The sequence below is a fragment of the Patiria miniata genome, unplaced genomic scaffold (genome assembly GCF_015706575.1).
Source record: "Patiria miniata isolate m_02_andy unplaced genomic scaffold, ASM1570657v1 HiC_scaffold_9, whole genome shotgun sequence".
Taxonomy (NCBI): Eukaryota; Metazoa; Echinodermata; class Asteroidea; order Valvatida; family Asterinidae; genus Patiria; species Patiria miniata.
This window is the reverse complement of record NW_024037076.1, coordinates 26,734,863-26,759,935: the sequence shown is the minus strand read 5'-3', so window position 1 is coordinate 26,759,935 and position 25,073 is coordinate 26,734,863. Positions and strand designations below refer to the sequence as shown.

The 25,073-nt window shown below is 42.7% G+C and overlaps 2 protein-coding genes across 2 annotated transcripts; one reads left to right on the top strand and one right to left on the bottom strand.

The window, feature by feature from the left end:
* Positions 1–1,840: 1,840 nt before the first annotated feature.
* Positions 1,841–7,845, bottom strand: LOC119720985 (ADP-ribose glycohydrolase ARH3-like). Its single transcript, XM_038190850.1, has 6 exons — positions 7,842–7,845; positions 6,206–6,421; positions 5,661–5,763; positions 4,737–4,947; positions 3,773–4,025; positions 1,841–2,682 (listed from the first exon to the last, which is right to left on the bottom strand). The coding sequence occupies exons 1-6, from the start codon at positions 7,843–7,845 to the stop codon at positions 2,375–2,377; spliced, it is 1,095 nt and encodes a 364-aa protein (XP_038046778.1). The 3' UTR covers positions 1,841–2,374.
* LOC119720537 (ubiquitin thioesterase ZRANB1-like) lies at positions 7,564–16,627 on the top strand. The gene is made up of 7 exons (XM_038190238.1): positions 7,564–7,725; positions 9,492–10,655; positions 10,920–10,991; positions 11,690–11,888; positions 13,315–13,559; positions 14,927–15,156; positions 16,002–16,627. The coding sequence occupies exons 2-7, from the start codon at positions 9,515–9,517 to the stop codon at positions 16,164–16,166; spliced, it is 2,052 nt and encodes a 683-aa protein (XP_038046166.1). The 5' UTR covers positions 7,564–7,725; positions 9,492–9,514; the 3' UTR covers positions 16,167–16,627.
* Positions 16,628–25,073: the final 8,446 nt, after the last annotated feature.

Below are 25,073 nucleotides of genomic sequence, written 5' to 3'. Positions count from 1 at the left end.
TTGTGACAGCTTCACTAGGCTTGCCTAGTCTTGCATACAAATAATGAATGCTTGTGAGTGCAATGGTAAGAGTAATTTCATGGAATTTCATGTTCCATTCCACCAGGCGAAGCAGTATGGAGTGGAACATTCCATCCGTCACCAAATGAAAACATTCTTTCCATTGCACAAATGTGAAACATTCATTATTTGTTTTATACAACACCTGAATAAATCCTGGTCATCTGATTGGTCAGATCCTCCAAAAGTGTGACCGTGCAATGGACTTCCATTTACCGAGGAATGGAACTTTCTTTTTGCGGTGCAGCCGGGCTGTGCCTTGGGACAAATAATTCAATGACACGTGATCAAGGACCCACCAATCAAATGACGGGGATTTATTCCGGCATTGTATAATTTGTTTATTTACTCTGTAATGTTGGAGAAAATATTTTCTGATTTTACAAAAGATAGAGTATGGGTTGGCACCCTCTTTATGTTCAGTGGACATTCAGCTTTTTTGAATATTTCTATATTCTATATATTTCAGCAAAAAAAGAAGAAGAAGAAAGAAAAAGAAAATCAACACACGAATGAAACCCTTTTGACATAAATAATTTTTTTGACAAAAATAATTTTGTTAATAATGACACTTTTATTTCAGAGAGAAACACCTGTTTGGAAAAGGCTTAATTGGAATCAGTACTGTCAATTAAAAATATGATCTCAAAATAATGATCTAAAATGAGATATTGATGCAAAATGGAACCTGCATATGATAATGATCATCTATTACAGCATAATTTAACTGAGATTGAATCGCTTTACATAATAATTAAATATACAGTTGAGTCTCGTAATAATACAAACTCATTCGGACCTAGCCAAATTGTTTGTTATATCAGAATTTTATATTTAAGAGGAACATCAGTCCCATTCATTGTGCACATAAATGCACAGTCGGGACTAAGGCTTTATGTTTGTTATAACCAGAATTTTGTATTAACAGAGTTTGTACTAATGAGATTTGACTGCACTACACTCATTTGCATATTAAAATGATGTCAGCCTATTCAGCAAAATAATCTAAAATTACAGCCTCGTTGACTAACAATGCAGCAATTGATAACCACTCTACACTAAAATTACTATGAACAGTACATTCTAGGTAGAAACTAGCAGAGTTCAAACATACATCTGGTATTAAAAAGTAGAAAATATTCCTATAAATGCTCTAGGTCAATTCCATTGAGCTGCTAAGGGGCTGTATCAGTTCATATTCGGGACGAGTTCCAGACAAGTTGCCAGTAGAATCATTTACTTTGTCCGGACGAAGCTCTGCATAGAAATTTTCATTAGCAAGTGGTTGACTCGCGAACACTGATAACTTCATTGCGGGAAGATTTCGAGGGAAGTTGTTCGGAATCCTGCAACTTATACCCGATACAATGACTGTCCGTAACTTGTCTGAAACACTTTTCGGATATAAATAAAGACTGGCCCTAGGCACTGGAAACAGTTGTTTAGCTGTGGTACATGTATTGCTATTTTTAAAGGGAAGATACAACATTTGCAAACATCAAAAAACAAAATGATCAAATTACCACGAAATATCTTACTGGATTGCTAGGGAATGACAGTCTAAAGCATCCTGTAAAATTGTGGCTCCTGGTATTCTGACATTTTCAAGAAAACTTGTATTTTTCCAACGCTGGTCGGCCGAACAGCGTTGGAGAAAACTGACTTTTTTTTCCAAAAAGTGCTCCTTCTTTGCAATTGATTACACACCTGTGAAGGGGTACAAGCCTTCTAGACTGATTCTCTGACCTGACAATCCCCCAAAGTCTATAAACTGCTCCGTTTCATCCAACGTGGGGTCAGGGAACCAGACAACAAAATCATGCTTGGTTTTCTTGGATTTTCCAGCATCTCCGAACCAAAAAACGTGAAGCAACTCAGTTTAACAATTATTTGCTATAACATACTTATCCTCCAAATCCATTTATTTCTGAAAATTGCAGCAAAAGCAAATGTTGTACATTCCCTTTAAAATGTCTAAGTTCTAAGCACAGTAGTCTATCGCTCTACCTTGTGCAGGCATGCAACTTTTCCTCGGATCAGATGATTTCCTCTTTTTTTACTTCCCATGTGTGCCACTGAAAATAGAAAAAACACTGTACAAAGTTTGGGAAAAATTTGAATTTCCTCTTTTTTGTGACTTCCCAGTTGCATGCCTGCTTGTGGTGTGTATGTTTGCACAGTGTAAATTGTCCCATTGAAACCAGTACATAAATGTACAACTTTTTTTACCCGTGCGGAAACCCGTGACCATGCGTGGTGCGTATTGTCCCTCGTGTGGCACGCCACACACAACAGTCCAGGCTTCTCATGCAGGCTACTTCTGATCGCCCCTCCCGCCCTCCCCCTGCATAATGTCAAACAGCTGGTCGGCCTGTCTTAGGGCATCGGCCGTTGCTTCCAAGGCCTCCAGCCACGCCTCCGGTACCTCCTCCCTGCCATAGAGGGCGCCAGCGATGGCCCCGGCCATGGAAGCGATAGTGTCCGTGTCGCCGTCCAGCGAGATGGCGTAGATCAGGGTTCTCTCCAGGCGGTTGTCGGTGGGGATCCCTTGGACCGGTCTGAGGCACCTCAGGACAGAGTACACAGCGGCAGGCACAGACCTGTGTGCGGCTATTTCGTTACCTATTAAAAAAGCAACGATGCAAAATAAGCACTGCTTCCAGTTCTTCTACACAACTGCTCTTCACCGTTGTAATCCCTCAGTCTCCTGAGGATTTTAGTCTGGACGCTGATAATGAACCGAGCCGAATATCAGCATCCAGACTCCAAACCGGTCTGAAACATAGTGTTTAAAACCGGCCAAGCACACATTTATTACCTCAATAATGAATGCGTAAAAGGTTTATTGAAGCCTATCGAAGCAGTACAAAACCATTGCCCTCTAACTCCACCTTAATGCACAAGGTCTGTCTTACATGTTTCTATAAGCTAAAAATGTGAAGTTGATCAAATTTGTGAATTGGCTCTTGGTCTGCAAGTCATGGCAACATTGAACATGTTCAGTGCGTGCGCAATCCCCCGATTCCATGGGTGCTTAGTTTGTCGATCAAATAACAGATGCTCTGATTTGTGTTGAGTGTTATAATTCAACTGATGTTCTCTATGAATTCTAGTAAAACTGCTGAATTCTTTTAGTTTCTTAAGTCGATTGCATTCTAGTTTTGACCAGGGCGATTTCTTACAAGGTTAAGATATGGGCCTATCCCTAATAACCCATCTGCTCTGTGATTTGTTCAATAGTAAAGCAGATTAGTGATAAGATTGTTGAGTTTTATGACAAAAGCATGACATTTGGCACACAGTCGGAGTATGTCATTGGAAAGATATTTGGCTCTTGGGCCATTGCAGATTTGTCCTTTGAAAAAAATATGGAATAACAAGCACTTTTCAAAATTTCCCAAATGGCAGCCATTGCATGTTATCAAATGATATTTTTTTCAAAGGACAAACCTGCGATGGCCCTCAAGCCAAATATCTTTCCCATTATATACTCTGACTGTGTGCCAAATGTCATGCTTTCATCATCAGATCAACAATTCCATCATATTGTGCACCAATCTGCCTGACTACAAATGTACAAGCTTTTGTTGAAATGAAGCATTGTTGCCACCACCTGTCTGCATTTAGTTTTTCTCTCTCTTTTCCTCTGTAGTCTGTAACTTCAACTTACTCTAAGATATTCCCAGATCTAAAAAAAAAAAACACCACCCACCTAATTTTTTGGCGACGTCCTCAGTGCTGGGGTCTGAAGCCAGCATTTTCTTCATCTCTCGCAGCTTGCCGGCGTACAGATCGTCCGTTCCCTCCACTCTGTCCATGACTCGGAGCAGCCCGTCCAGGAATGATGTGGTGTCAAAGGTCACCGGGTCGGAGTGCAGGGCCGAGTGGACAGCGCAGGCCTGCAGGACCGCGCCGTTGTAGCCCAGCTTGTTGGCGTGGGTGAGTTTGGAGCTCTCGCGGGCTATCTGAGAGGAAGGGGAGATGAGTAAAGAAGGTGAGTCAAGTGAGTCAGTCACCATGACTAGGTTTTTATTTTTATTACACCGCTTCACATCGGTACGTGATTTTAAATAAATTTAATGAACCATGGAACCGTGGTCAGAGTATTTTTCATGCATGTTTTTTGCTAGCGCTTTTCTTCAAAATGGTATTTTGGATATACACTGTACTTGAAACTTTCACCAAATATGTCCAAAATACCAGCCTATAACATATCTCATTTGCACTTGTTTTGATCATTGCTAAATGTTTTTAATATTATCTTTAATTTGGGTCCAGATCATTCCGACTCACCCTGTATTATCTTTTATCTTCTGTACAAACGCCTGGTGTGGCTATCGCGTACAGCCTCATGGTGTATGTATGAGGATAACTGCCAGAAACACCGGGGCTAACCCCTTTTCTTAGCGATAAGTGTTTGCTGGGTTCACATTTATACAACACACATTTATACAACATACAGCTTTACGTTCCATCCGAAGACGAAGCAATAATGGTTAAGTGCCTTGCTTAAGGGCAAAAGTGTCCGAGCCCGGGCTTGAACCCACGCCACTGTTGCCTCTGAAACACCAGAGCATGAGTCCAGTGTTCTTAACCGCTAGGCCATCTCACCCCACTTAGTATAACAACACTGAATTGTGCAACTAAAGACAGACCCAAACAGAGACATACAGTACCTCAATCACTCTCTCCAAGTTCTCGCTTGAGCACAAACCGACCGGCGCTATTCTCATGGCTCCGCCGTTACCGTAGGAACCACTGCCGTCAAATTGCGTCTTTGCCGGGGCATAGATGTCCTCGGTGTTCGGGTCACCGAGAGCAGGAAGGATATCTATGACGTTAGCACCGTAGCCGCGCCCCGGCTCTCTGGCATACTCCTCCGAAAATCTATGAATATGGAATGTTATAAAAGTCATCTTCAAAGCCTAGGCTTACAACAGGAAAATAAAGCTCAGTCGTCCTTCGCTCTCTCTTGTTTTTGCATCAATGCGGGCGTGCTCGTGTGCACCTTCGCTCGTACCCCCAGCCCTGCAAACAGGATGCTGGGATACTCTGATGAGCTTCACAGAATCTTGTGAAGGAAATGGCCTATGACCTATGTATAAAGCATCTGGCTGCAGCTGTTCAAGACCGCATTTAGACAATGTGCGCAAATGCTATCCGAAACTTCCCATAGAATTGCGCGCATTCCATACCGGATGTGATTTCTGTTTCATTGCGGACCATGTGGACACAATTTTGAGCGTCGCATAATGCAATCCGACCGTTCGTGATTCGAAACGGAGCCTGAGCGAGTGACGGGAATTGTAAATTTACAACACAGATAAGTTTTACAGAATTTCCTACAATATTACGCTTTTTCAACGAGAAAAAACATCTTTAAACTGGAATAAAAGAGTAATGAATCAGTCTTAACGGCCGTTTCAAACCTTGCAGAGTCATGACCTTGATGACGCGCAGGTCACTGGTCACGCAAAATCCAACCAACCAGAGCGTGAATTCATCAGAGTATCCCAGCGTCCTGTTTGCAGGGCGGGGGGTACGAGCGAAGTGTGCACCGAGCCCGTGGGGTGATGGCTTTCCTTCAATGCGATACTAACCTGCGTGCCATATCCCTAGCATTGTATTTGCCTTTGCAGTGAATGAGAGACTCAGCAACTGACCGTGCCATGGCTGTGTCATCGGTGAAAGTAAGCTTGCTGGCTAAACACACCAAAAAACACAAATATTAGGGAAAAAACCCGAATTATTAGGAGTGATGGGTAGGAGTACAACCTGTAGTTTAAAAGCACTTTTAACAAAATAGAATTATTTTTATGTTTTTTGAGCCGTTAAACAGCTATCAAACAATCTCAGCTTTGGTGAAGGGGGGGGGGGGGCTCAATGATGCCATTTCAGTGCAACTGCTTACTGTTGTGCAGACCACGTTCAAGGCTTCAATTTATTATGCAAGACGACTCCTTTACAAAACTTTTTTATGCAGGCAAACTCAAGGGGCTCTGTATATGCAGTCCTTCTTATTTGAGAATCACAGGCGTGTGGAAAAAGGCGCGCCTGGATTTTTCTAGGCGTGCGATCGCACGTCTCAAATCAGAAGGACTGCATATGCTAAACACAGCAACAGAAAATATAATCGTAAACAGACCTCCACGTTTGCTGTCAAAACTCTGGAAGAACTCCACGACATTCTCCATGAGAGTGACCCCCTTGGGCAGCAGAGTGCCGCTCTCATAGGGACAGCCAAGGCAGTCACCGGCCAGGGCTCCGAGGAGACAGCCACGAAAACGAGACCTCAGGCTCGACCCCACCTGGGCCATCGCTCCAGTGCAATCACACAGATGCTGTCTATAGAAAGTTTGGGCTGGAAAGAAAAAAAACAAAAGATGGTGTTTTACAAGTAACTGGGCTCCAACTTTCAACAGGTGTGATGGCCAAGTACACAGCATGTGGAGTAATGGGGGGGGGGGGGGGGGGGGCAGGGAGGGAATGTGTCCTCTTTGCCTGTCCCATGGAGGAATAAGAACCTGTCCCAACCTATCTTGTGCACCCCACTCAGAATTTTGGGAAGGCAAAAATGAGCTGTTATTTGTTGACTTGACATGCATTGAGTGCCCACTCCAGAAAATGAGTCCTGCCTGACCCCTGTTACACCATTGGTACAGAGGGTTAAATTTGACACAAAGACTGCTCGCACAAAAGTGATGATCGGCAAGAGGGTTGAGAAAATGGAAATAATAATTAGTATCCATTCGCAATCTTGGAAAATCCGCCGTCTTGAGCAAAAAACATAAAAAGGGATATGAGAGCAATGGGAAAATAATGTCATTTCTAATTCTAATCCTCTCCCCATCCCCCACCTCCAATCCCCCCCCCCCCCCCCCCCCCCCAACATTGCCCCCCAAAAATCATAGGCCTAATCAAATCTATCAAAAAAATCAAGGTACTTTTTTTATTGACATCCACTGGAAGGCAAACTAACTGTTTTTTAACACCAAATCTGTAACTGAGTCTTCGTGGATAATAAGTTAGTCTGTGCTACTATACTAGTGAATCCTTACTCGCTATCTATCTTTAGCTAGCTTTGCTTCCTTCACTTTCTTTCCCGATCTGTCTGCCGCCGATTTTTCGTTTGTTCCAAAATAATGACTTGCGCCCTCAAGTGTTGACCTACATATAAACGTAAATATGGGGGCGGGGATGAGCCAGAGATATAGTATGATTTTAATATCTTTTTATTTCTCAAGCACATCCAAATGAAGCCTTAGGCATAAACATACCCAAAGCCTAAATCGGTTCGATTTAAAGGCATGGCACGAACATCCCAACCACTTGCGGTTCACCCTTCATTCCTTTTTTTCAGGGTGGGGGGTCTATTGTTTATGTTGTGTTGCTTTTTATGACGTCACATTTGTAGCCAAAAATACATCGCTGGTTTCCTCTACCGTACCGCACTAATGCAAAACAAATCTATGGTATGTGCGGTAAACCGCAGGGAACCAGCTGATTTTTTTTTAAAGATGGCAGCAGTCTACTAGTCTAACAAGGTTGATTCTTTGTTGATGGTGGACGGAAAACGGGTTTGTTATGATGAGATTAGGAGCTCATTTGAGTCATCATTGTACGCTTTTTAGTTTGCCGACACGCGGTGAAAGAGTTGAGGAAGAGGTATGTAGCCTCTTGAGCAATTTCGAATAATGGGCAAGAGAGCATAAATCATGTCATGAATGTTTTACACGGGTTGTCATGTTTTTGCAAAGTTTAGCGCAGGCCGTGTTACTCACACATAGCGCTAGGCCGTACTTGGAAAAACCCGGAAAAATACTGAGTCATGCCAATCATTTGGGGAATAAACCTACGGTTCGGTCGGTTTATTTTTCATAATGACGTCAGAGTCGCATATTAGGATTTTTAATACAAAAATTTGCGTGTTTTTTTCCCTGAGACTGAGTACGAGTCTGAGGAGTGAGATAACCCCATAAATGTGGCCAATTTACTGGACTACCTCCGTAAATAATTAACGCAGTGGCTATTGTTACGGCAGCCGTAACGCATTTCCCATTTTCTATCGTTACGGTAGACTGCAACTTTTATAAAAACATGACAAGAAAATATAAAATTAGAAGGAAAAAAGTGAATTTGAACGTTATGAAATTCGGACTTTATTTCCCTTTAAAAAAAAATCCTCCAAAGCCTCAGGTTAGAAAAGGAAAAAAAATCGAGTGCAAAACTGAGATTCGAACCCGCAACCTCGCGGTGCAAAATCCTACCCTCTATCGACTGAGCTGTCGCACTGCTCGCTAAAACGTGTGGAAACAAATAATTATATACCTGCGTGCGTATCAAAAAAGTATCGTAGAGGGCGCTAAACAACGACTGCTGTAACGATAGCCACTTCGAATAATTAAAGGCCACACTTGGAACATGTACTGGAAAATGTAGAACTTTGTCAAATTTTTATTTTCACATTTAAATGTTGTTTGTAGTTGATTTACGCTTTAGACTCGCCCTCTTTATAGGATAGAAAAAAGTGCTACATAATTTTAAAGACATCTACTTTTCGTGTAATTTCGTGTTGGAATTTAGATATACATGCAAACGTGTGCAAACGAACCTGGAAATTACACGGAAAATAGATGTCTGAAAAATGGGCGATGAGTCCGGTGCTCTTAACCGCTAGGCCATGACACTCCACTCAAAATCCAACATCCAATACCCTGCTAAATCCAACAGAGTCCAACGGTTACTTACTGCTCAATCCAACAGAATCCAACCAAGCCTAAATTTTAGTTGTCTGCTGGATCCAACAGAGTCTGACTTGGCGTTATTTATCAGTACCCAACAGAATCCGACTCTGAATATGTACATGTATGTTTGTACAAGGCGTTTACTGCTCAATCCAACAGGCTCCAACAGGTTTATGATATAGTTGGATCCTGTTGGATTCAGCAGGGTTAGGGATAATTATTAATTAATTAATTAAAACAAATCCTCCAAACTGAGCCATGAATCTGAGAAGAAAGGTAAAATCTATAAAAAGCAGGAGTTCAATTAACACAATGAAGGAAGAAAATGTATACATTTTTTCAGCATGTTCGGGAAAATAACATGTAAAAAACATTCTTAATGGAAACTTCAACCAGGGCCCTACCGCGCTCAAAATGAGTGTCTGTCCTAGGATCGGGCTACCGAACCACGTTTAGGTACGAACTTGAAGTAGTTTTTGACATAATTTTTAATTTTTGCATTTTTGGTACTGAGTAGAAATGAGGCTTATTCTGTTAAGCAAGTTTCAATGTTGCACATACAATCTGAAAGCTAGGCAAATTATTTGTTTAAGTTGTACAGTCTCAGTTATAAGACAAGTTAAATGTTAAAGTTGTATGCTTCAGCTTACAATAAGATTGTTTAATAATTTGATATGAAATTTGCAGATTTGTAGGTTGAGGGGGTCAGCATGACTGATGACCATAAGAAATGGACCTGCGAATACTGTACGTACAACAACTGGCCCAGCGCCATCAAATGCACCCTGTGTCAAGCCCGCCAGCCTGTCCAGTACATCAGTGCCCCCACCTCACCGGAGGCTCCCCGGAGAGAACTGATACCCAGGGCCACGGGTACCGGGACAATACCTCTGATACTACCAGGTAGCGATAACAGGGGACCGCTCTCCCCTGCCGCAAAGTGGTCCTGCAGAATCTGCACTTACATGAACTGGCCCCAGGCCACCAAGTGCGCCCTGTGCTACTCACCCCCGGGGAGCAGCAGCCCGACCCTGGAGTACCGGGGGAGGGGCGTGCCGAGGGCCATCCGGATGCCAAGGTCCCCCGAGGCGAGCCAGGTCGGCAACAACGACCGCAATCGCAACCTGGGCCAGAATGTCAAGAAGTGGGCCTGCCCGGCCTGCACCTACGAGAACTGGCCCCGCGCCAAGAAGTGCGCGCTGTGCATGTGCATGCGGGGTAAGCTCAGCCCCGAGTCGGGTGTGGCCGCAGGGAGCTCCCTGATCGAGGAGAACCTGCGCAACGTGGAGGCATCCTGCCGTGGCTCCCCGCCCATGTCACCACCAAGGAGCCCTGACGCAACAGTGGAACTCCAGCAGGTGTCGCAGCCATCGTCTGCCACCAGGGCGACCCCGCGGACAGTGCCTACCCACGGTACCATCAACCTCTCGGAGCACGACAACCGCCTCAAGCAGATACGCAAGCGCCTGCGCAAGTCGGACTGGCTCTTCCTGAATGCCTGCATGGGGGTGATCGAGGGGGATGCCCGGGCCGTGGAGCTGTACCTTACCTCAGGCGGGTCACCGACCCGTCAGCTTACTCGCGATGAAGTGACCTTACTCAATAGGCCCAGTGCCTTTGATGTCGGTTTCACCCTGGTGCACCTGGCCATCAGATTCCAACGGGAGGACCTGGTTGCGGTGCTCTTGACGCCCGACGTCACGGCCAATGTTGTGAAACGACCCCCTTCGCAGGTCTGCCCAGACCTGGCCACTGGTATACGAAGGGAAATCGCCAAGTCCCTTCGCCAAAGGAAGGGAGATTTCCTTTGCTTCTTTGTGACGGATCTGTTAACATTCATTTTGCCAGGAGGTAAGATTGTGCTATAAAGGCATTACCCTTTTAAATTGTGTAAAGATATAATCTTTTGCATCGATTTTTGTCTTTGCTACAACATGTGGTTCTAGCTTATATTGTAACTTCGGAGTAATGGGACAGGTCTGTCATTCAAGTCTAGACAAGAACTATTTAGCCTTTTCAGAATTTTGAGACTGTGGCCTGAATTAACAGAAAAGTCATGTTGTGGATCCCTTTGTTTTCTTAACATTTTTTTCACAACATTTATTTCTGGAACAGAAATTGAAGACTTCCCGCTTACCGTTAGGAATCAGCTCTTTGACGAACTTCTAGACAGGGACGTACAAAAAGGTAAAGGAAAAATTGGCTGTTGTGAGTTATTTAGCAAGGATTTATATTAAACGTACATACCTCTGTCGTCCCTTTACAACACAAGATAGGCCTAAAGGTGTTTTGTGTGGCCAAAAAAAACGAGGCATCCATAATCCATATTGTACAGGCATCGCGCAGTTTTGAAAAAATGTTCGTACGTGACGTGACGCGCAGGAGATAACGCGCGGGCGTGCAGTCTTCAAAATACGTGCGCAGTACGCCCTGAATAGCCAGTCAGCGTCGTTTACGTATTCCTCACGGCCATGGGTTAGTGAAGGACTGAAGGAACGCGCTTGCGCCCATGGAGTTGAGGCTGCAGTACCCCCAGTTGACAAAATTGCCTCAGCCTGTCAATTGTACCAATATGAGCGCAATTTACAAGCTGACAACAAACTGTCACTTGATAGATTGTGACAGGAAGTGTATCTTTCTCTGTTCTGGCTCTGAGAGAGGGAGGGTTATTAACTTTCAATCTACACATTTAAAAATGTTATTTGTGAATTACATTTTGTACTTGTATAGAAGCCTGTGAATTTAAGTCAACAACCTTAGATTCATGTCTGTTCATACCTCCTTGTTCAATCAAAAATGTGGTCGACTGTAAGCATTTTGTGAATGCCAATTACTTTTTTGCCATCACTGGTCCATTCTTCCTTCAAATTTTATTTCACAAACAGAATTGGAACAGGAGTCCCCCATCATCAACTGGAGCGTTGAGGTCGCGGCCAGTCTAGGCAGCCGGCTCTACGCCCTCTGGAACCGCACTGCCGGCGACTGCCTGCTTGACTCGGTCCTGCAGGCCACGTGGGGCGTGTTTGACACGGACGCTGCCCTGCGACACGCCCTCGGGGACAGTCTGAATGAGGGAGGCATGAGGTGGGAATCATTCCTGTGGAGATTTTTTTCCTCCACATGAAATTTTGGCTGCACCTTATTCCCCCCCCCCCTCCCCCATTCTTGGGAATTTGTGGCTTTGGAGGATTTTGTTTTCAATGGAAGTACAGTCTGAGAACCAATTCCCGACGTCTGACGTGTTTGTGTTTTTGCTGCCGATTCCGTAGCCTTGCGAAATCAGGAACCAGTACCGGTTCCATAGCCACTGCCTTGCATTTAAATGTTCGGTTTAGCAGTGTTTGTTTATATAGAGGCATTCTACCTCAACAATTGTGTTATGATATGAGATCAAAGAGCTATATTAAATTACTAGATCGCTAATTCATGTACAAAGTGATGCCTGCTGGGCGCATCCATGTTTGTGCACAAACCTATGGAGAACTCAAAATTGTGTACGGCTTTTGTACGGCTGTTTGCATATCTGCATATGTGTTCTATACAGGTACCTTATCGAAGCTGATACGCCCAATACCACAACGCACACATGATCAGCATATGAGCGTTTTATTTTGCTATACGCAAACAGGGCAATGCGTGCACGTCTCCGCTGCAGATGATTACCGCGACTTCTTTTTAATAACTGTCGTGACACGCTTAAGTTGTTTGCGTACCTTCTACTTGCGCGTTGCATTTAGAGTACACTTTCAAAATTCAGTCCATCTAATTTCATTATGTTCTACAAACACACACATGAATTTAAAATGTCTGCACCCAGGATGGCTTCAAAGCATCTCTGCGCGCAAGAATGATGAGTTAGCGCTCTAGTAATTTAAAGGGAATATACATCATTTGCTTTTGCTGTAATTTTCAGAAATGGATGGAATTGGGCATGTTGGGGGTTGGAAATATATAACAAATATAGTTACACTGACTTTTTTGAGGTCTTGGGTTCGAAAATGCTATAAAAACCAAGAAAAACAATCATTTTCCTGTAATCTGGTTTCCCTGACTCCATATAAGAAGAAACAGAGCAGTTTACATACATTGGGGAATTGTAAGGTCAGGGAACCAGTCTAGCTGGCTTGTGCCCGTTCATAGGTATGTAATCGATTGCAAACAAGTGCGATGGTCAATTGGGGCCAGTATTTGAAAAAAAGCCAGTTTTTTCCAACGCTGGTCAGCCGACCAGCGTTGGAAATTGATACAAAAATACCACTTTTCTTGAAAATGACAGTATACCAGGTGCCATGATTTTACAGGATGCTTTACACTGTCATTCACTAACAGTCCAGCAAGGTATTTCAAAATGATTTAGTAGTTTTATTTTTTGATGTTTGCAAATGTTGTATTTTCCCTTTAATATAGCTCTATGTATGAGATTCACTTCACACTCACACTTGTTGGTCATCTCTGAAGTTTTGTTCTTTTTTTTTCTTGCGTCTCCCCTTCTCCAACTCACTTGCCCCAGGTTCTTCACGCGCTGGAAGGAGTACGAGTCCATGCAGGTGGAGAGCATGCACTTCACTCTAGACGAGGACCAGTGGGAGCAGGATTGGTCCCTGATGCTGAGCCTGGCCGGCCAGCCGGGAGCCGCCCTGGAGCAGATCCACATCTTTGCCCTGGCCCACATCATGCGACGACCCATCATCGTCTACGGCGTCAAGTACATCAAGAGCTTCCGCGGCGAGAATATCGGCTATGCACGTTTTCAAGGTACAGTGCGTTGTCTCTATTTCTGTCGTACTAGCCCTCGGCCCAAGTGACCATCACTCCTAGTGTTCATTTATGGGTATTGCTGCACCAATGCAGTCAACTTCCGTTAGAACATAATCTTCCGGATCTGACAAAAATGTTTGTTGTATCTAAATGTTCCTATTAAGGCCAAAAAAAAAAAAAAATCGGTCTCGGGTCATCGTGCGCGTTGATTTTAATCATGCGCGTCAACCTTTTTTTTCCCTTCAAATTAACACAGAAGCTACAACAGCGCCTTCTATTGCCGCACCTCCTCAAATTTTTGTACCAAGGAGCACCAAGGAATGGGGAAATTGCACCAAGGCGAATGATAAAGGGCACCAAGGCAAATTATGGAGGACACCAATGTATAATGAGGACACAAAAAAGCAAAATAGTACCCACCTTGTCTGTACAATTCAATCTTGAAAAAAACCCAAAAAAGCCACCAAAAAAAAAACTCGCGTCGCCGCATAGATTCTGGAACTTCGGTCTGACCAGAGACCGACTATTATTTTTTTTTGGCCTAAGCTGAAATGTCGTTACACATTCCATGTGCAAGGAGTGTTTTAGATGCATGTATAATTAATGTAATGAGTACTGCACTCGCAGTGTTAGATAAGCGACGCACAGCCGAGTAAAGCATTGAAAGACTTAATATCAGCGCAATGAAGTGAAGCATGACATGTCTTCTGTTTTCACTGAGGGTTTCTTGTCAGTGGATAGCAGACGATGGTTTTGCACAATAAATATAAGCTTGTTCCGTAGTTGTAGGGACTACACACGTGTTGCCCTGTGGTACTATGGGGACCGAAGACGCTATGGGGACAGCAGACAGTCCCCATAACTCGGGTACTAATTACCCTAACAATACAAAACTTCCTCATGATGCTGTTACAGCCCGCCCACACGTACAAGTGTGTATTTGCCTGCAATCGGGGACCCCTATTGTCCCTCTTTTATTTGTACTCTACCTCTCTAGGAAGACCTCCCATATGTTTTGTACATGAATCCAAATTGGGGACCTTTGGGAATTGGGGACCCTATTGTCCTCTATTATTCAACGTCCCCTATTGAATGCAGAAACAAACTTACACACACACACACACATCTCATTTTGCAACAGATAACCCTAACCCCAAAATGCCACTGAAATTGTTTTTCAGAAAAGGGGAAACGTTGTGTGGATGTGGTCAAGTCCACAAAATATTCACACTTCCTGCATCCTGTGGACGTCTTTTGTTCACACGTCCACAAAGAGTATGCAATGTTAGAACACACAATCTCTCCATGCAAAATTTCTCTAAATCCTAATTCCTAGCTTTGCTTGTTTTTTTTTTCATCCCTAGGCGTTTACCTACCTCTACTCTGGGAGCCCAGCTTCTGCTGGAAGAGCCCCATCACCTTAGGCTACACCCGGGGCCACTTCTCTGCCTTGGTCCCCATGGAGACAGACTCGGACGACAACCAAGGGGCCGGGGCTAACCTGAACACGGACGACGAGACGCAGACAGTCTACCTGCCACTGACGGACTTTGAGGGCAAGCTGCTGCCCATCCACTTCATTACTCCTCTAGAGGTACATCTTTCAAATTTTCCCTGTTTTATATGCTGCCTCTAAGCTAGGGCTGTGCTGACTTGACTGAATACTCAAATACTCAATCGTCATTCGAATATCAGAATAGCAGTGTTTTGTTAATTAAAATATTCAAAATATGTGAGAGGTCTTGAGAAGATCGTGAAAAACTCCTACGATGTCCCTTTAACCCTAACCTTCCTTAATCCTCCAAAGTCCGCCGGGTGTTTTGGAGGATTTAAGGATGAATTCAACTTATAATTTTTGAGGATTTTGAAGGATTGAGGCATAGTCCAAAGTCTCATTGGTCAGATGTCTCATTGGCCCGACGTACCATTGGTCCGACGTCCCGTTGGTCCGACGTACCGTTGGTCCGACGTCCCGTTGGTCCGACGTCCCGTTGGTCCGACGTCCAATTGGTCCGACGTCCCATTGGTCCGACGTCCCATTGGTCCGACGTCCCATTGGTCCGACGTCCCATTGGTCCGACGTCCCATTGGTCCGAAGTCCCATAGGTCAGTCAACCTGAACCAGTGGAACTACACAGTATTATGTTTCATCAGACCAATGGGGCGTCGGACCAATGGGACGTCGGACCAATGGTTCGTCGGACCAATGGTTCGTCGGACTATAGAGATGTCCCCCAAGAAACAGGGGAGGAACAATGACAAAGGATTGCCTTTGCCTTTGAAAATTCATTGCCTGTGATGCCTTGGGATGATTCGATAACAACTCTTCCTTACTACTGTGGCTAGGAATCAGTCTATTTTGCTATATATTGTTGTTTTTCCCAACGTGTACATTGGTTTTCCAAGTGTTTTTTTTTCTTACTCAATTATTTTGCATAGTTGGGCTCTGAGGAGCGACTCTTGAACGAGTGGTTTGACTGCTGCTACACCACGGGCGGGGTCTTCGTCGCGCAGCAGGTGCACCACAAGCGACGGCCCGTCCTGATTGGTCAGATGGTCGAGGAGTGGCTCCAGCGATATCGAAGGATCGCCCAGCAGCTCTGACGCTAGTAGGCTCGTCGACCAACGAATCATCGTGAGCATCTCTCCCAAATTTAGTCGCAACAAATCTTATATATTTCTTAGATTCTACGATAAGTATTGTACATCAGGTCTCTAATGTGTTTGCCTGCGGAAGGCAAAAATGAGTTTTAGCACGAGTGTATTTTGAGGTGAGATTCTACAAAAAAAAATAATAGTGTATTTTTTCGAGCATGAGTGGAGATGAGTGAGATTTTGTGGAGTGGTCAGGTATTTTCAAAATTATTATCTTATCTAGGTTAGATGTTTTGGATGTGAACAGGTTTACAGCATTTACCCCTCGTGCAAAATGGAATTTCCCTTGATTTGTATGCGAAGCTTTAGAACTTTTACATGTAAGCCATCTTCATCTGGGGCCAATTTCACGGCGCTGCTAAGCACAAAAATTTGCTTAGCACAAAAAAAGTCTGGCTTATAAAAGCAGGTTACCAGCCAAATTTCCATTTGATGTATATTGCTTGTGATTGGTATTCAGCTGTTGTTTGCTTTATAGCATAAAAATCACATGGAGTTTTGGCTGGTAACCTGCTATAGTAAGCCAGACTTTTTTTGTGCTAAGCAAATTTTTGTGCTTTTGTTTAGCGATTAGGCCAGACTCATATGCTGCTGTGGGGGGATCGCCACACCTCCTCCACAGCGAGTCTGTTACCTAATTCCCAGCTTTGAATAATGCCGGTACCCATTTAACATTTGGGTTGAGAGGAGTAATTGAGGTAAAGCGCCTTACTCAAGGGTACAACACGCATGGCCATGATGGGGCTTGAACTCGCAACCTCTCGATCAAGAATCTTGTGCTCCACCGTTAGACCACACGTGCCCCTTAAACTTAACGACCTTGTACGTCACATGTCGGGCATACGCACGCAGAAAATTGGCCTTCTGTTGGGAACATTTGGACTGAGTTGTGGGGCTTTCGAGTGTCCCTACAACGTTTCAGGTCCCCCAAAACCTAAAGAAAACTGTATGTGGTCCCCTGAATTCTGTGACAAATCTGTGTGAACTGGCAAGGTCTCTCCTTGACATCTTCCAACTAATTTTGAGGCTTCTCCCCAGTGTTGCACATTACGATGCTAATTTTACTAGCAATGGTTAGTGCCCATGCTTGCTCATGCATATATGCCAAGTTTTTCTGCCGCAATATTTGAATCTTATAGATTTTGTGTTTTGACCCACGATGGGTGCTGCGTGAGTAAAGTATGTTTCGTGCTGAGTAATAGGCCGTGTCCAAATTATCTGGCTACGGCTGGATTTAACACATGGGTCTATGAGAAGTGACTGCAGCCGCTTCCATAGGCGTGGGCGTAAGTCACAGCCATAACAAAATAATTCGTACACGGCCACACTTTCAGAAAGTAATTTTTTTTGGAGAATGTCTGAACCTGAAGCAAATTTAAATGCTGTTTTAAGCAGAATGAACACCATTTCAGTTTTATTTGAATTTTTTTTGTGCCAGTCATGGGGCGAAATATTTATTGAGTTGCAACGTGCTCGACTGGCAGTCTGCATCGTTTTGAGGTATATTTTGCGAAGTCGGAATTTCTGCTTAGTTGGGCCTCATTTCACAGCTATGCTAACATAGTCTCCATCTGTTTTGTGGTCACCATAAGCAGTAAGCACGCAGAACTGAATGCTTACTTCAGAGGAAAAGGCTGCTTAAATTAACGATGTAAGAATAGAAATCTCCATGTGAGTGCAACCACCAGCACATCCATGCCATGCAATAGTGCTTAAGGTGAGCACGATATTCTGCTAGAGTTAGCACAACTTTTCTGCTTAACTTGTTAAGCAGTGCTGTGCAATTGGGCCCAGCTCTGCAACAGTAATCCCCAATTTTTTGTGTGATTTGAGACCAAGAGACGTTGAATTGTGTTCAGTCATCCCTGTGCTAAGTTTCACCAAACAACCGGTATTGTAACTGAGATTCAGCGCCAACTCCAGTTGCGTATCACCACAAAATGTAATCAGTTTATCAAGGAAACAAAGACAATGCAAGCCTTGTAAAGCTGGTCCCAGAGTGCACAGAATTCTATTCAGACAAGAAGCCTGTGCGGTATTTCAACTGCGCATGCGCACAATGATTTGAGCCACAAGTCACTCGGGATAATGGATCGCTCATCGAAGTCGCACGACGCTCGCGCGTTAATTGCGAGCAGAATGGGGGTTCGCGTAACGTTGCGTAACTGTGTCAGCAGTTTTACCCAGAATGACCTTTGACCTGGACTACTTCGTCGAGATACGGAACTGGCTTCTTCAGAACGGCTATTCACTGGAAGTATTTTCATGTATGAGACCGACGCAGTGGGCCAGATTTAGCCAAATTTACGGGGGAATCCTATTTCAAAACTTTTGGGCTAATGTGAGACTTAAACAAGTCTAATACGCAAGTCAGGTGCAAAGAGGACCATGGGCTCCGTGCGCAAGTACCCCCTCAACGTCAAGAAAGGGAGAGTTGGGGGAGACCATCGGGAGAGAAATTCAAATGCATACAATACAAATGTATTACCGACGACGCTTGACACGCGCTTTGTAAACATTCAGCATAACATACATGTAAGTCGTGCGTACTTTGCAGTATACGCGCGCAAACCAGAACGCATACGCATTGCGTCCCATCCACGGGGCTTTCCAAAGTGGTAAAAAAGCGCCCTCTCTTGTTGGTGCATGGAGCCCAAAGGCTGGATCTAGCAAAAACAACACAGCATGCAAGTTGTATTTATTCGTTGGAAGTGCATAGCACACAAATCAGTGAGCTTTTTTCACATTAAGAAATGTGGTAGATTTTGAGTAAGAAGTGGTTGAGGATTTCTTTTAAGTTAACAAGGTATTTTAAAAAAGACCAGCTTCGGTTCAGAAGCTGTCTGCTTCTTAAATTATCAGAGTTTGATATTACATTTCGCTTTTTTTATATTATTATTTTGATTCAATTTCAGGCTGCCTTGCCATGTAGAATATTTATTTTGTTTTAATGAGTCAGCACTCTGCAATAGTTGAACTAACTTCAGCAAACTTTGTCGATTTTAAATTTAATTTGGGATTTTTGTTATAATTTAGATTTTTTGTTTTGGTTTTTTAAAGTCAGGGGAAAAAGCGATTGACATCTGAATACATTGTACACAAACACTGGAATGTTTTTATTATTTGTCTGTTTTCTTGTAGCCACGCTTCCTAGCAATTTGCTTATTGCATTGATTATGATCTCCAAGCATAACAATGCTCCACAATCGCTGAAACTATTCTGTTAAACTTACAATGTATCAGAGCACCATACATGTATCTTTTGTGCTGCCAAACTACGGTGTGTTTCTCTCTACGCAAAAAGTTGCAATGGATTTTGTGCACATTCCATTGAAAATTGGTCACAGTCACAAACTTGAGCTAGGGGTGTGCATCAAAACTGGGTACCCAGGTTCCCAGCCGCTGATGTCAGGAAACGGTTCCAGATTATGGGATCGGGTACCCGTAACCAATTTTACAAATTACTTGGCAACTTCTAAGGCAATGCAAAAGAAAGATGTTGAACGCCATTTGTGGGCAATCTTGAAAATGAAAGCCAGGCTACATGGAAAACCTATGTGCATTTTTAAAGGCAGGACAGATGACGCTCGTGAAAGCTGCAGTTTGCACCGTAAAGCTATAAAGCCCTTTAGACAACTTCCAGGATTTGAAATTTGGGGTTGGGCTTCTTTTATGGCTACACAGGTATCCGTACTACCCCTAAATGCACACCTCTAGCGTAAATCAGTGCACGCATCCTGCACAATGCGATCTTTCAGTGGCTCTTGGAAGTATGCCATAGAGTTCCTAAGTATACTTTCAATATTTCCTTTGCAAACCAAAAATTAACGTATTGGCTTGTTACTCCACCAGGAGAATATTTTCAGATAATTAACAAGCAAAAGCAATAGTCTTGGATGGTCTCACAGTAACTTATATCACATTGTTGTGAGTTTGTGGACAAGTATTCATGATACACACCTGAACAAAAAATGCTCCATTTTTTTAAAAAATTTTTGAAAATCTTTAACAAAACCCTTTTTTTTTGGGGGGGGGGGAATTCCAACAAGTTAGCTAAGTCTCTGTAAATGGAACTGTGTGAAATACCATAACTTACACAAAAAACATCTACCATTTTAGCAGGTTTTCCAAATCCACACTCTGCAGTGGAAAAAGGAGAACACAATTGTCGTTTTTTTGAGTTTGAGTGAATTTGCATGCGAGTGTTGGCGTACCTAAACACAGTGCACGCGTGTCCTTTAATTAATGTTATTTGAGAATATACGTGTCATTCACTAAAAAAAACTACACAATCCAAAAGTACATGTACATCCAAAAGTCAAATGGGAAGTATATGGGTGTTTTTATTTTAATATCGTACTTCCTGTACACAAAATACTTCCATGTACTTTCGTTTTCCCTCTCAATCGATGAGGTGTCATGCACTCGAGCATCATACTTTTGTGAAAACATCATTATTCAGGGAGTGGTTTCCGTATGTGACTAGCTTTCGTTATTGATGATTTTTTTTTTTATACAATTGTGGTACAGTTGAAGTGTATCAGTCTCATTATTATGAATGCACATAGGCCTACCTTTTTGTAACAACGTCTGAAAACTGAGAATATTTGTTTTGTTGGAAAGTGTTCGTGTCCATACTCAAGACGTGACCCTTTCCGTTTTCAATTAATAATCGTGTCAAGAAAATATTACCAAAAAAAAAATATTGTGGATTGTGCACACACATCATGACTTGGAAAAAAATGTGGCTGTAGTATTGGTCATGACTTTTTGATATATTATCAGTTTTGTCGGTAGGATGGTGGTATAAGTTCACTTTAATCAGTTTGGAATTTTTTTGGTGGTGTGATTATCCTGATCTTAGTTCACAGTACACGGCGTGGTTTGATGTGGAAAGTTGCTTGAGTGCTTTGGAAATTTCGGTGGTATAGCTCTGACTTTAAATTCATCTGATTCTAAACAGGTGGTGGAAAACTGTCGGATTAGACTGCGTGGTTAATTGAAGCGGGAAGGGGAGATTTTTCCTGTCAATTTTTTTTGTCTCAAAAAATCTAGAGGCCGCCTTTTTACTTCTTCAAATGCTCCATTCTTTGTAAACACAAATTAGGCACAAAAATGCGTGTGCTGTCCAGATGCAATCGATTTGTTATGCCATTAACAACGAAATCTACGCACTGCAAGTTTTCCTCACAAACTATTGCATTTAGAAAGCCAAATTAACACTATTATGCAACTAAAATAGTTCACAAACATATTAAAAGACAGTGTCAAGTAAATATATTCTGTTGTCTACTTTCTGATTTTAGAATTAATACATTTTTTTTAAACCCACTTGTTTGTTGAAATATCATCACACAAAATAAAGCTGAACACGATATTTATTGGATGACATTTGTTTCTGGAAGATATGTAAGTTCGATATTGGTTTTTGCCCATATCACATCTCATCTCCATTTCATACATTTGTCTGGACGGTTTTTCATCTTTAAGACAATTGTATAGGTGCTCACATGACAGCAAAAGACACGTCATGCCTTCAAACAGTTATAAGCATTCGCTATATGACATTCGCGTTTTTTACAACGCCTGAATAAATCCCAGTCGTCTGATTAGTTGGTCGTTGATCACGTGTCATTGAATTAATCGTCACACATTAGTTGCGCTTTCACACAACTCTAAAAAGTCCGATACACTTTACAAAGTTAACAAAGTTGCCGATCAGATGAGGAGGATTCATTCAGGCGTTGTAATAAAACGAACAATGAATGTCACACATTCGTGCAATGGAAAGAATAACTTCATTCGGTGACAGATAGATGGGATGTTCCATTCCACTCGGCTTCGCCACGTGAAATGAAACATTCCGTCCCTCATGAAATTACTCTTACCATTGCACTCATGAACATTCATTATTAATGGTACACTTTCCACCACTAACCAAGCTACAAGCCACTTCTTACCAAATTGATTTTGCATTGTATTCTAACGGGATGATTAGGCCTATGCACCACATTTTTACAATGTATTTTTTTGCATAATACAATGAGTTTGGCCCCTTGTACTTTTTTTGGCTGTTGCCACAGTGACAGAACTAAAACAAATGTAAACATGTGTAATTATGTGTATAGGGGGTATTCCTGGATATAACCCAAGAGACACATATTATTCCGTCTATAATTGGTATATAGAGGTATTTTAGATAATGTTTGTAAAAGCTTTTTTGAATTTGGAGTTTGTGCTTGCAGATCCAAGGCTTAAAGGGTAATAAATGTAGGCCATATCCAGAACAGAAAACGGACGTCATATATTTCTGCATTTTGGTGGTCAGTTTGCTATGCGCTGTGGTGTTATATTAGGCCATCAGCCTGATGGGGGTTTGGTCGGTATCAAGTGAGAGGAATAATGCTCATTGCGATTTTTGGCAAGGTATGCACCCCTGTATAGTTGGAAAATATGTTAGCATTGCAGCGTTGGCAGGGTGCTGTCACTTCTTGTGTAAAAATGGCGGCCAAAACATGCTTGATACCATATTTATTTCATCCGGTAACAAGCATATTGGCGGCCATTTTGAAACAAAAAATTAAAAGTGATAACCTCTAAAAACAAATGCCACCGCTCACACTGCAAAGCTATCCCACATTTTCCGACTCAAGATGTGCATACCTTGCCAACAATCGCTATGAGCATTGCTCCTTTCAGTCATTTTGATACTGATGGCCAAATATTTGGACCGACGCTGATAGCCTATTTACATTTGTCCTAACTTCCCCGACCTGAACTGAGATGAAAGTACATGTATAGCCATATTTCTTCAATTAAGAGTTTCCTTTGTGTACCTATGCCCAATTTCATAGCGCTGCTAAGCACACGATTTTCTGCTAAGCAGAGCCTCCGTGTATTTCATGGAGACCGTAAGCAGTAAGCACAACACAAGACACACTTACCTCTAGAGGAAAAAAGTTGATAACAGAAATCGCCATGCGCGCACCCGTTAGCAAATCCACACCACGAAATACTGATAAGGTTGACCCCTGGTGGCGCGCTTCCGGACCCCTCGAATAGGAAAATGAACGAGTAAAAGTCGGAGTTTTTAAAATTATATTTGTAACATTTACATTGATTTCTTAAGAATATCACCCTCGGCGTGAAAAGACCTCACCGTTCGGCCGTTGGATCACTACAGGGTGAGTCAAGAGGAAGAAGAAGCGAAACCCAAATGTCGGGACCATTGTTTTAGTGAAGTTCTGCATGTAGCACTTTCAAAATCTAGGATATGAAAGACCAATTCATAAGCTTTCTTTTAGTACAAGAATCATTCAAATCACTCATGTACTTTTACGGAGTTACGGAGTTTTAAACACAACCGCCGTTTTAAGGTTCTGTCCACGGATCACAAAAAGTTCAGTGTTCTTTCAGCAAAACGAAAACAAATCACATAAAGGATGTGTGTGAATTGTTTTTGTTTTGCTGAAAGAACGCACACCTTTTTTTTTTGTGATGGGGCGCTTTTAACCGACATACAGGGACCAAATCGTCCTTCTTGTCATTTTGTCTCCACAAACTGAATATTTTAGCAATAATCATCTGAAATTGAGAACTGATGGTAAATTGTGGCTACTTGCCAAAATAGAGAACAGAAACGAGTCGGAAACAGATATTGATTTGAAAGGGTGTTTGCGTCGATGGCGGTCGGAATGTTTCAAACTCGAATTGATGGAGCGTATTATTTGTCTAATACGTTCATTCAGTTTTGGGGAGATTTGCCTGCAGGCCACGTCGTTGCCCTAGTTTATATTGGACCACGGGTCCTCGTGATGTATCGGGAGTATTTTACCTCTCTCCACAGCCAGATTTTTCTCCTGAAAAAAAGAGAGCCCCTTTTCTTCATACTTGGCTTCTGCAAGCGTAGAGGGAATTTGTCAGTTAGCAATTGATTGCATTTTTCCTTTCACCAAAACGGACCCAAGGGTGGCATAAAGAAAATAATTGCTTCTGTCGGCTTTTTTTTATTTATTTTTTATTCACGGCGCATCTATGGCACGCCCCAAGAAAACGGCTTCCCTTAAAAGTGATTTATCATTATCATTAATTTGTCCTTTGAAATTTATAGCTTTCCGATCACAACTATACCCCAGACAACGATCGTTTTTGCCTTGCGCCTTTTTGGGTGCGGGTGGTCCGGGTGTCCGTCCCAAGATTTCAGTCTGCTTGATGAACAGAATGCTTAAAACGCTTATGGAAATGAACGGTTGGTTTGTTGATGTACTCCAGTGCGTCTGTTGGGCTGTTTGTTGGGGGTGTTGGGGTGTTTGTTTGTTAATTTGTTTGGTTGGTTGTTTGATTGTTGGTTGGTTGGGATGTTTTTTGTTTGTTTGTTTGTTGGTTGGTTGGTGGGGGTGTCTGTTTGTTTGTTTAGCTGGTTCTTTCATTGCTGGCTAGAGTAGCCAGTCAGTCGGTCGGTTGGTCGGGTTAATAGCTTTTGCTGGATTGTTGGCTTGTTGGCTGGCTGGCTCATGCGCATGCGTCAGTTACTGACTGATTGGTTCACGGACTTATTCCCTAAAAAACACCCCAAAACCCCCAGAGCCGGTTGGCCTTGATTAAACACGATAAATGAAATGGAAAATGCACAGTTTGGGGTGTGGAAGTTTGCAAATTTTGAAACTACTTACAATAAAAGAAATATCAATTTTCCCTGTACTTACCGCGTAACCCACAATGCTGAAAAAAATAATGACGAGAAACAGTCCTTCACTATCTAAAGTAAGGCCAAACCATGGGATACTGCTTTGCATGGAATAATATGCACTGTGCAAAATGTCATCATTACAAGGTAGTGGACACAATCGCGAACCA